The sequence below is a fragment of the Pterocles gutturalis genome, unplaced genomic scaffold (genome assembly GCF_000699245.1).
Source record: "Pterocles gutturalis isolate BGI_N339 unplaced genomic scaffold, ASM69924v1 scaffold11670, whole genome shotgun sequence".
In the NCBI taxonomy this organism is placed as follows: Eukaryota; Metazoa; Chordata; class Aves; order Pterocliformes; family Pteroclidae; genus Pterocles; species Pterocles gutturalis.
The window spans coordinates 10431-23012 of record NW_010140892.1 but is presented as its reverse complement, the minus strand read 5'-3'; the positions used below and the strand labels follow the sequence as shown (position 1 = coordinate 23012).

The window sequence follows — 12582 nt, the reverse complement described above, 5'->3', positions numbered from 1 at the left end:
GAAACTTATTTTTAACACTTCTGTTGGAATAGTCCTTCATACAACTTGTTTATTTCCAAATGCCTTGCACTGTGGAATTCCACAGTGAAAGGAAATTATTTGGGAAGAAACCACTTAATGGCAAATAAGTGTAAAAATACTCCTGCTTGTGTAGTTCTTAATGGATGCTTGCATTCTACCTCATAATACTTGCTTTACTGTAAGGCTTTAATAATCTTATCACTTCATCTTGTTTGTATCCTATGTGAATGACTTTCATTGCTTCGTTCTTAATTATTTTTTTCTAATCTGGTACAGGAAGTGTTGTTGGAGTCACGTAGACCAGTTTTTTCAAGTATGAAGTGCCCGATGCAAGGTTAAAATACTAGTATGTTAACAAGTCTCCTTCAGAAAGGTTGCTCAATTAAAAGTGGTTGCTGACATCAGTGTCATCTTAGACAGGCATGTTGTTTTAGGTACAGTTAATGCTAAACTTCTAAAATCTGAAGTCTAACTTGGTTTTTTTTGTACGTTTCCTGAAATGTTTATTTACTGTCTTGGCAAGGACAGTCTATTCAAACCCAAAACCTTCCTTCTTGATTCATCATTCACTTCTATAAATTATTCTATATGTAGGAAGAGAGTAACACTATTTATTACTAGATTTAGCTGTAAAAAACCTACCATTTTCTTAACTGTTTCTAAAAATGGTATGTCTAGCTTGTTCAAGTACTGCTAAAAATTATGAGAGAACTAGTGGCTTTGCTAAAAAGATCTGTTTCTGACTTTACTGTTGAAGGTCTTGTCAAGTTAAAAGTATGAATAACATAGATGAGGTCCTTTTCTGTAATACCTAGGTTTTAAGTTTTCTCATCAGATTGCGCTTGCCAGAGCAAAAGCTTAGCTTTTAGCTAATTCAACTTTTTGGTACTGGACAAGAATACAGGATATTTAAAAACATACACACGATCATTTCTTCCCTGAGAGTGGGAGGAGATGCTCTGGAGGAGCAGTCTTCTCAGGTCAAGTATTACAGTAATACAAAACCAGAGAATTCTCTTTATTATAGCAAAACTGCATCTCGGGAAATGTTGGCGGAGGGATTCTTTTGGCTTGACAGAGGCCTTTGGCTCAGAGGATTGTGTTGGTAGCTATATCTGTTGTGTTTCTGGATGCTACCATGTGTCCTGCTGACAGTGACATCTTTCCCTTTGTCTTATCAAATGCCTCTTTGCCTTGCTTCTCGGCTGTCTGGGTGTATCTTTGTTTTCAAGTACTTCTGTACCACTCCTGGTCATCCTGCTCCTAATTTTCATAATAAGGACATGTTTTAAAACACTCAAATGGAAAATATTCCTGTTTGACCAAGAGTCCACTTACACAAGCTTTGTAATATAGAAATTTTTTATTTAATCTTGACTTCTAAAATTATCTGCTCATGTGGTCATTAGGATTCTCCTCCTACCCTTTCCCTCACTTCCACCCTCTTTACTCCCTTCCAGTGTACTGAGGAAGTCTCTTGTTCAGATGTTTGCGCTTCAGCTTGTGTCAGGAAGGAGCAACAAAGAATGTTTAGAGCATATGGTTACTGTGGGGAATGCTGAAGCCCTTTTATGCTGTTTCTTCCAAGTATTGGGTCGTGTGGCCTTCTTTTGGCTGCTTATAATTTTTGTACTTGAAATTTTAAATTTAAAGTGTTCCTGAGTAGGGGACTTGAATATTTGATGGCAGATACTAGGAACAAACTAAAAATTAAATCTTAGTGTGGTGGTGGTTAATTACTGTCCCTTTCCCCAAAATAAGTTTTGCAGAAATTAAAATTAGCTAAATAAGCAGTGTTAGAGTAAAGATGTTTCTGACTGTGTTGGCATGACTTTCTGGTCGTCTTTTTTTTTTTTTTAACCTTTGGAGCATGTTTGGAAAATGGCTCCATGTGTTATATGTATGTGTGCATATATACATTTTAAGGGCATTTCATGTATTTCTTGTTTTCAGTGTTGTGTCTGGAGAGCAAAGAAAATGTCTATACCACAGTGAATACTATGCAGTTCAGAAAAGATGTGTGGAGGTTTTTTTAAGAAAAAAGTTAAATTAACCTTGACTGTGCTTCTAAAAGTGTGTGTGAGCCTTTTATTGTTAAAAATAAATGAGCTTGTGAGTTGGTGGAGGGTCTCCAGGGAGGTCTACAAGTATCAAGAATGGCCAGGACTGCTTGCATTCTCTTTTGCTGATAACAGTAGCATAGAAATAATAACGAATGCTGTGACATTGGGTATTCTAAAGCCTGTTTTCCAGACACGTGGGGATGTAGAGTGCTCTATGATGGCCTGGAATTTGACTTGCCTCATTAACTTCCTGTTTCTTAGGGGATCAGATTTTGCTGGCCTAGCCTTGGGATCGTGTTAGAATCCGATACAGGGGGACATCAGCGGTGTTGAGTAGCCGTCTGCCCACCACTCCTCCCACGGAGGTGACCCTCTATGCCAGCAGAGCCCACTCTTTCAGGTTTTTTTTTAGCCACCTCCTAGCCCTGGCCTTTGCAGACAACTTTGTCAGCATTTGTTTGAGATGAATGAAGAATGTCTGCTCTGACAACAATCACAAGTTCAACCATAATTTGCTGCTAAATTGTGTTGGTAACAAATGTTCAGTGCTCATTGATAGTGTTTTGAATGTTTAATGTTTCAACTGCCAGACTTCAGAATCTTGTGTCAGTGGCCTTAAAGCTTCCTTTGTTTGCGAGAGCACCAGTTTTAGTAACGCTCTTTGAAGAACAGAGATCTCATGTTCTGCTCGTGCTCTCCATAGCCGCCCCTATGATAAGCTGGGAGCACTGGAAGCTGGGATTGATTCAATGGAGGGTCAGTGGAGGGTAGTCTCATTGCTGGAAGGTGTGGTCACAGTGCTATTGCACGGAAATAATAACCATTGCCGAGCACAAAGAAGTTGGCAGGGATGAGTGGGATGTTCTAGCTATGGTATGCTGGGTAGGTAAGTGCAGGTGACAGAATGGTCTTACTTGGGTTATCTCTCCCAAGGGCCTCTCAGGAGATGGCTGCGATCTGGGTTAAGTGCTGAGGCAGCGTTTGGTGCTGTCTTCCTCAGGAGCTATGCAGTAGAGGAAGGAGTACCTGGTACCGCTGCACAGGTGCAGGCTGCAAGTGTTTGTTCAGGGTCAATTGAAATGTAGGCATTATTAATTTGGACTAAGGGATGTTTTGTCTCCTGTTAAATAGGGAATACTGTAAAGAATTAGGAATGTGCAAAACACTTGTCAAATGCATGGAAAGAAACAAAGCAAGTGGTAGGTAATTTTTCTTATGAAAAGGAAGGTTTATTAATTCCTCATGAGGGATAATTGTACTTGGCTGTCTACCAGTAAGCTTCCCCCTGTATGTAGATGAGTTGTTTGTGAATCATTTGGGTCATCAGGTAATCTCTGTAGGTAAGGAAGGGTATAAAATATCAGAATTTTGAAGTAAGAGTAGCTTTAGTACTTAGGCTTGGTTCTCAAGATCTGCTTCATAAATCCCACAACTATTCTGTTTTAGGGATATTCTAGTCAGTTCATGGATATAATGTTGTTGAAAGTGGCTCATGCTAGTTGGAAATCATTAAAAATAGAGTTTTAGCTGTTCTAATGGTAGAACCAAAGTAATTTATCTAAGGAACATAAAGCGTGTGTTTTGGGTTGTATTTGTGTGCTATATAATGCAGCCTCTTGTTCTAATTCCTTGTTCCAGTCTGTTGTACACTGCTTTAGCATGAGGAGAGGCTTTTCATAGGCTTCATTCCGCCCCATCCCTTGCTGTGTTAAATAAACATAAAAATTACCTGTATGTATAGTACTGCAGCTTGATAGTTCACTTTGCATTTATGGCTATAAAGTTGTGTTCAGGCTTTCCAGTCTTCCTGGACCCCTGACGTGGCGACATGCTGTCTTTCATCGCCCAAGGCACACACACTTCCGTGTTGTGATCTGACTGACCTTTAGGAGTGGGGCAGTCTTCCTCCTTTAGCAGGAAGGTGTAAAAGAAATGACATTTCACCTCGTCCTACATCATGGATATAATGTGTAAATCGGGGAACTGTATAACCTGAACCTTACAACTCCACAGCAGTCTTCACTGTAGGGCATGTAGGAAATCTCTAGTTGGGCTAAACAAAATCTAGTCTATACTGTAAGTACATTTAATATTGCTGCTTAACGGAACCGAAGGTACGTGTTTGATGTAAATGCTTTGAAGAGCTGTAGTAAATAAGTGTAGAGTAGGTACTGCTTAAATAACTTGTGCACTGCTTTAAATTGCAAACACAGATACAATATAGCACTTAGACTATACTTACTGTAAAAAATAATTTCCAGCAGAAGATAGTGTGAAAGTTTAGATGTACTACCTCTGCTGAAAAGCATGTGAATGTGTTAGTGAGTAGCCCTAGCTTTTAAACTAGTCATCAGATAGTTTAGAAGTATCAAACTGTGCATCTGTCTTAATAGGAGGAGATTAAATTGAACAGACTAAGGCAGGCAGAACCACTTTTAAGCTTACTGTAAAAGCAAAGGACAGTGATTGTCATATAATATTTGATGGAGCAAATTTATGTGAAATGCCAGGTGGATGCCAACTTTGTTTCTAGCTGTCACTTAATATATGATTCTACAGTGTCGCTTAGTGAAATGTTATTACTCACATGCACAGACCAAGGTCCTTAAAAAAAAATAATTCCCAAACAACCAAACCTCATTCTAGTGCTAGCTTTGAATTTTAACCACATAGAGCTCTTAGAGATTTTTTTTTTGGAAGTTGCGTTATCTTAAAATGAGTATTTACTCCAAAAAAGGTCTTAGATAATAATACAGTATTTTAATAAGTGGTGTTTATTTTTGATGTAGATGTTGATTTGATTTACAACTAGGTGAAAGATGTGAAATTGTTAATTTCAATTTAACATGGAATTTAAACATTTTGAGACAAGAAATTAATTTGCTGATGGTTGAGTTGAATAAACTGTCTTGAAATCTCTCTCCCTAACCTTAATAAAACTGCCTTGTTGTTGAGGTGCTGAACCATGGAGTCCAGTTTTACACTGAGATTTGAAAAATTTACTTAAGCAAATAGCATTCTGTAAAATTAATTCTCATATGCTCTAGGTTTGTATATGATTTCTGTTTTTAAGGTACTCTTTAAGTTCATTGCATTTCTTGGCAAAATACACGTAATTGTTTACTTTTATCCAAGTGTTTTGAACATTGAGTGTCTTAGATCTGCTTTTTAATTGAACTTAGGCTAAAATGTTACTGCTTAGTCTTCTAATCAGTATCCAACTTTTAACTAAAAATATGGAAGTTTTTTTAAAACAGGGTCAGAATTGTCTTCTCGCAGGTACAGTGTGAATCTGTGTCAAGGTGAATTTGCAAGCTAAATGCACAACAATTTTTGTTTTTGCCATTATATATACTCAAACTCAAAGTGCTGAAATACTCTTTAAAAGTTGAGTAGAAGGGGTGAATATTTGGAACATCAGCTTTTTGTCATTCATTGTTTTGACTGATAATCTAAGTTATAGTTTGTGTTCTTGGAATAATCACTAGTCATCTTAAATTGGATGTCAGTGATTTTTGTTTGTTCCTAAAAGCAATCTGAATGAGGTTTATCTTTAAAACAAAATAACAAATATAAGCAATAAAACTACCTTATCAGTGGATTTGTCAGCAATTTGTTAGCCCCGTATTACATCCCTGAAAAGCCTCCCCCAACTTCCTTTCTGGAAACTTTCTTCTCATATACATAACCACAGAATTTTGTGTTCTTTGATATCTCATAGTTAATGTATATTCATTTTTTTTAGATGGTATCACAGAAAATCCAGGCCTGATTAACTTGAGTGTTAACCTAACCCCATTGTGTTGCCTGAGTTTGGTACCTCTGCTGTTGGGCATACCTGGGATATGATGTTCTTGTTTCCACTGAGCAAAACACGGCTTGATTTTAACTATTTGTGGGCAGAAGCTGTAGTTAAGAATGTATTTAAAGAAAGAGCTTGAAAAGAAAGCAAGGTTTTTCTGGTACTGGCACTGTTGCTCAGCAGGATTTTTCTCTGTGCTCACAGGTTTTGGCTGAGCTGGGTTTGACAATGTCAGGCCTCGGCAGCACCGGTGCTGCAGTGGGCTGTGGTGTGGGTGTGAGTGCTGCCAATCTTTGCTTGCGGCAGAGCTGCTGAAGTTTTGAATGATTGCATTGGTAATGGTGTCTCTCATTTGAGAGCCTAATGAAAACATTGTCCCTTTGCTTTTGTTGCTGTTACTGTGTTCAGGAAGAGGACAGACCTGTGGATGGAGGGACAAAAATTAAACTAGGAAAAGGTGCTGTGAGGAAACAGGCAGTATAGGTTAAAGCAAGAGAAAAAAGATCTGAGTTGGGGAGTTTAGCTTGAAGAAATGTAGTCATTGGGCAGAAGTTGTAGTAAGGATAGGTTGAAGTGAGGGAGGAGTTGGAGGGAAAGAAGACTCCTCCAACAGAGGGGCCCAAGACTGAGAGATGAAGGGGAGAGGCAAGGGTTGAACAAGGTTGGGGAAGCAGTTTGGGATTTAAAGTCTAATTATGTTTTCATGAATTTACATAGAAAGGGTCAGAGTGAGTTTGCATGTGCAGTTATGAACCTTGGTCTTCCCTAAAGCTCTATTATTTGACTTTGCGTGCTGAGTATTGTTTTGAGGTGAGCTTACACAGCTTATGTTGTGTGACAGTACCAAAAGGAGTGTGTTTTCCAGAGATCGCTCCCCAGTTTAAAACTGACTGACTTTGGTTGTAATATTAAAATTATTGTATGATGACAGATTTTCTGAGTACTGACTAAATACGTCTTGCTGTGTCTTTCAGACGGGGCTTGAATCCACCCCACAGAGTGAAGTCAATTTCAATGACTACTTTCACGCAACAGGAAATAGAATTTCTGCAGAAACATGGGAATGAAGTAAGTATTATTTGGAGACTATCAAGTGGTTTTGGCACTTCAAACTTTAAAGCACTACTTAACGAAAACTTGATTTTTTTTTTTTGTAGCTAAAAGTAGACAAGTCTTTCGAAGCCAACATCATATCAAGTGATGCTTCCAAAGAGCTTGTTTCACTTAGGTAGATCATCATAATGTTATGTCGTATTGCCCAACCCAGACAATCTAGATTCCCATTATCAGTGATTCAGAATTGGTTTTTTTTTGCTTTTGCTTAAGGCAATATGCATCTGTCTCTTTTTTTTCCTGCAAGCCCAGACCTTGAGACAGACTGAAGCAGTGTTTCCTGGAAGAGCATACTGTGACAAAATAAACTTGTTGCTTGTAGCTGTATTTCTTCAGAGTGGGTGTCAAAAGTCTTCTAGTGGTTCCAATAGCCTCTTTCTTTAATGAAAGTATATCGATGTTGAAGGTTCTTGAAAAGAGGAAGGAAAGGGAGAATTTTTTTTTCCTTTAAGGATTGTTATCTAATAAGTGTCTACATGTTTAGAGTGGCTTGGGGCAGCTATTAAGACAAAAAGTTCTAGTGTACTGCCTTTTTTTTCTTTAAGAGATGAAAACTGAATCTGAAGTGAACGTTGGATTGGCTCAATGGGACACGTGGGGCATGTAAATCCTGGATGTGGCTATTGCTGTCTTCTAGTTTGAGGATAAAGTTTGTATTTTAATACCATACTATAGCATTGAGGATTTTAGAGGCAGCTTTTGCTTCTGTTCTGAATTAGAAAAAGTTCTATTTCACTTTGATTGGATCTGTATTCTGCTTTAGTAGAGCTATTAATTGTAGACTACAGAGTGTCTTATCAACGTGTTCTGGTGAAGCTTTATGGGGTAAATCCCATCATTAGATAAAATGCTGATTTTTAGCGTTCTTAAACTTTGCCCATTCATAACTGTCAGGTTGAAGAATGAAAGTAGAAGTAGCAATTTCTTTTTCTGTCCTGGTAATTGTGTTATTTATTGAAATGACTATTAGTGGATTATTCCTCTAGGCAGAGCTGGAACAAGGTCTAAACTCTTACAGACATTATAAAATACTCTTAATGGCTTTGACTATTTTTTGTAAATTGTTTTGGCATATTAAAGCTGTATAACATTGTGTATGTATGTATAGCATATTGCTGACTTTTTGCATAGGGAGAATAAGGAATCTTTTGTGGGTTGACATAAATATGTTGGAGTCTCTTTCCGTAAGATTAGACTGTAAACTCCAGCTTTGCTTTAAGCTTGACAAGTGTAAAGGGAAACGTGTGTGTTCATCTGTGTCCTTCCCTCCCCGCATCTTTTATTTTCAGTTTTTCACTGGATCTGCAATAGCTAGAGAATGCTAACAGTTTAATTTTTCACTGATCCCTACTCAGTTGATGAGTGTAGCTGTCCTTCCCATTATAGACCTGACTAGTCTGCCAATCATAATGATTTTGTTGATACATAATTTATTATTGATATAAAGAAAGTTCACAGATCCCTGCAATGCTATACTGTGTTTCAAAAGTGGGGGTCTTTGTGTTTGTAGTACTTATTCCTCTAATTAAAGTATTGCAATGATTTAAATGAGCTACCTTATAAATGAAGATATCCTCCTGAGCTTAGTTTTGGGTTGTTGGATAGCAGTGCATTGCCTTAATTCTGAAGTAACACTGAAGAGATATTTGTAATTGCAGATGGTAGATTTTACAGGTGCTCAAATACTGAACAGAAGTTATATTGTTTTAAACACTGTTAGAAGCTTAATACGTAATTGAACATGCTTTCACTTTGTCATGCTGTATGTTGCAGTAGTTAGATAAGCGTTTTGCTTTCTCTTTTTGGTATTGGACTTTGGAATACTCACCTGAAAAAAAGATAAAAGTATTGGGCAGACGAAGTTCATCTGAGCTCACAAAAAAGCTTCTTTGCTTAGCTTGCTCTTCAGCATAGGTGGTTCTTGTGTATATATTAAGAAGTGAAATTTTCTAGAATAAACTTGTTCAAAGATGGAACTGTCCAGCAAAGTACAGTACAGTTGCAGTATGAACTGAATGGTTTAGATGCTGTAACATTGAGTTGGTTTAGTTCTGCAGCTGCGTATGTAAAACCCTCAACTTTTTGCAATCTAGTATGTTGAACTTCAGTTTTTCTGTAGTGTGTAAAATACTTTCATTTCTACTTTGTCCTCCCAGTCTTTCTCCAGCATGGCCAAGGCCTCTGTGGTAAGCTTTCTTGCTTCCAGATGAGTAGATCATGGTGTACAATAGGGAAATTGTTCTGAATGGAAAGGAAAATAGCAATAAGGCTTCCCTGAGATAAGGTAGTTATTAAGGTGGTGAGTTGTTCTTGGAGGAAGCAGTCTTCCACTCTCCTTCAAAGAGTATTTATAAGGTCAATGTATTGAATGAGGTTGAAGTTCTCAAAAAAAAAAAAAAAAAAATCCTTATCTCTGAAATAGTAACTTTTCGACAGTTGTCACAAATTGCCATCTTTGTGGCAGATGTGGGTAAAACATTCAGTTACTAAAAGGCTTCTACAAAGCAACTGCTTTGGGAAGAGATTATTCAGAGCAGCTTCTCTTCAGGTGTGAGACACCATCTCTTTCCCTGCATATACACCTCCAAGGAATGTATTTCTGGCACAGGTAACTTGAACTTTTTTTGTACAAGTTTTTACTGCTTCAAATACATATTTAAATCTTTTTACTATGTTCGAAGACATCTATATTTTGGTGTTGCATACTCATTTGCAGGTACAAACAGATGTCCAGACTCTAGTTTTGTTAATGTTGCGACTAGTTTATTTATGCAGCAAGAATGGAGACATCTTCAAGCTGATATTCCTCAAGTGCGTTCTGAAGTCCTTTTAAAGGATAAAGGTGATTCTGAATGACTGAGTGGTATTTTCCCCCCTCCTTGTTCTCTTCATGAAGAGTAGCATGAGGTATTTTCACACTGTATTGTCATGTTAGGAATAATGAGGAGACTGATATGGAGATGGCTCTTTTTGAATACTCATAATCAAATGATGCTAACGTTGATTAGGCCTCTGATTCAGTAATGCAATGATAGTAGAAAGTGAACTCACCACAGAAAGTGGAGGTGGTACTCACGTTGCCATTGTAGCTGGGAATATTTATTTAGCTTTTCCCCAAAGCTGAAAAAATAGTATTATGAGGCAAACCAGTTACACAGTTTTTCTACTACACCTTTGAGAAGTGCCGTATGTTTTATAACTTTTCCAAATAACCTATTCTAATATGCATATGGTGGAAGAAGATCATTTGGATGGTCTTGTATTTGGAAAATCTGTGTTCATCTGGGGCAAAGATCATGTTTACCTGAGCTGATGAGTAGAATGCTGTATGAGTACGCTCAGCTGCTTGGGATTAGTTTATCAGTGATTAATTTTGTTTTTGTACCAGTCTTACTGACTCTTGATAGCACCTTTGCAAGTATTTCTTACCTGTTTCCTGCACCCTAGATTCTGGGAGAACCTACAGTTGGAGAACTTACGTAGAGGGACCTTGGCAGGCTTGAGAAGTGGGCCCCTGCAAACCTCATGAAGTTCAATAAGGCGAAGTGCAAGGTCCTGCACATGGACTGGGGCAATCCCAAGCATAAATACAGGCTGGGTGGAGAATAGATTGAGGAGCCCTGAGGAGAAGGACTTGGGGGTGTTGGAAGAAATTTTTTCCTGTGAAGTTGGTGAGGCACTGGCACAGGTTGCCCAGAGAAGCTGTGGATGCCCCATCCCTGGAGGTGTTCAAGGCCAGGCTGGATGAGGCTTTGAGCAACCTGGGCTAGTGGAGGGTGTCCCTGACCATGGCAGGGGGGCTGGGACTAGATGATCTTTAAGGTCCCTTCCAACCCTAATCACCTAACCACTCTGATTTTATGAACTAGTAGCAGTGTGGTAGTAGCTAGTTCAGAGCGGGTGTTTGGCCTGACCAAAATGCTTTCCTAGAATCTTTTACTATGGAACGTGGCCTAGAAACCCTGGAGTGGAAAGAGCAGCACTAAGCTGGAGCTGATGAGTCCTGACAGCGTGAGCTGTGCAGTCAGGTGTCCCTGCAGTACATCCCTGGTTCTGCTAATACGATATAGAGAAACATGAGCTGATTGTGTGTAGAACAATGTGAGCAGGATTTACTAGCTTGGACTCTGTGCTTATGAAAGCAGTTATAGCTTCTGGACCCAAACTGGCTTTGAAAAGAGTATACTAGCAGTATAAAATTCTTTTAACCTACAGAGATTAATGAATAATATTGACATCAGAAGTGCTGAATTACTAAACAAAGCTATAACTTGCTTACATAAGGAAACTGTTTCCAAATCTTTCTTCCTGTGGCGAGTGTTATGTTTTGGAACATAGTTTTGTTGTGTGGTAATCTGTAGTTCTTTGCACTGTCAGCATTACATTTGGTGCATAACAGGATATTTTATTGGAGGGGAGGGGGAGAAGAAGAAATATAATTTGGCATTTACCAGACTCCTGAAAGGTAGTCTCTCATTAGAGCTTTTTAAACTAGACTGATATGTGTAATCTTCCTATGCAATGGTATGTCTGGGTATAATCAAGAAGTGCTCTATTGCTGTCGGTCTAGTAGTGTGCTTTTTCTAGTTCAAGTGCAGCTTCTACCAGCAGAAGTACTTGTCCTGTTACAGCTTTTCCTGGCCATGCTGCTTTCACTGCATAGAAGAGAAGGTGGCTTCATGAGCAAAACCTTAATTTTGCTGGCCTGAGTTTTTTATTATTCCTGACTATCAGAACTATGCGAACAGGAGTTTCTAAAGTGTGATGGCTCAATGTGTTGTGTAAGCAGAAGGCCTTTGTCTCTCCCATATCCGTCTTCCCACACACACTGGAGATCTGTATCAGTGAAATAGTTGTGACATGGTAAAGTGGTGTTTGGTAGTTGAGATATGTAGCATGGAAGAGAAATAACTGAAATCTCAGATTGTCTCAGGCTTTCTGCAAAATTTGATGGGTACTGATGAGGTTTTTTTCTTTATTAGAAGTTTTCTAGTGTACCTGTCCTTTCCCCCCTTCCCAACTCTATAAGAACACACACCAAAAAACCCCTCCCAAAACACGACAGCAAACCTAGAAGCAAAACCAAAGTTAGACATTTGTGGAAAACTGTATGTTTATATTCCTTTTAGCCTTTGAGCTTTTGTTGGAACTCCTGAAAGCGTGAAATGTTACTATGAGGCTGGGTTTTAAACCAGGAGCCTTTCTGGTCAGCTTTGTTTTGTGAACTACCAGATGCGGGATGAATGGGATGAGTTTTTTGTTCCTTTGTGTTAAAAGTGAAAACAAGGGTAATTACTTAAACTGTAGGACTGAAATGTAGATAGCGTATGGAAAACAAGATAGGTAAACACAGTTATTCTAGGAAAAACAGTTGATCCCTCAAATAGAATAGCTGTTGAGTACAGATTCAGGGAAACCAATGGTATGAAGAGAAATATAGGTAAAGACTTTGTTACAACACACAGCATGCACTTGGCCCAATTTCTCCTTTCAAAGATATATTTAAGTCGTGGCAACTCGGTTTCTGCCTTGCTCTACCTCCTGGGTTTTTATTTAGGTCAGGGTGAGTAGGTTGAAACTGGT

The 12582-nt window shown here is 38.5% G+C and overlaps 1 protein-coding gene across 1 annotated transcript in view; it reads left to right on the top strand.

Moving 5' to 3' along the window:
- Nucleotides 1-6860: 6860 nt before the first annotated feature.
- Nucleotides 6861-12582, top strand: part of LOC104469366 (arf-GAP domain and FG repeat-containing protein 1) — a gene marked incomplete at both ends in the record, with an annotated part of 12608 nt that continues 6886 nt past the window's right edge. Inside the window, one exon of the mRNA XM_010083839.1 lies at nucleotides 6861-6954. Within this exon, the coding sequence (XP_010082141.1) occupies nucleotides 6861-6954 (94 nt within the window). The remainder of the gene's footprint in view (nucleotides 6955-12582) is intronic.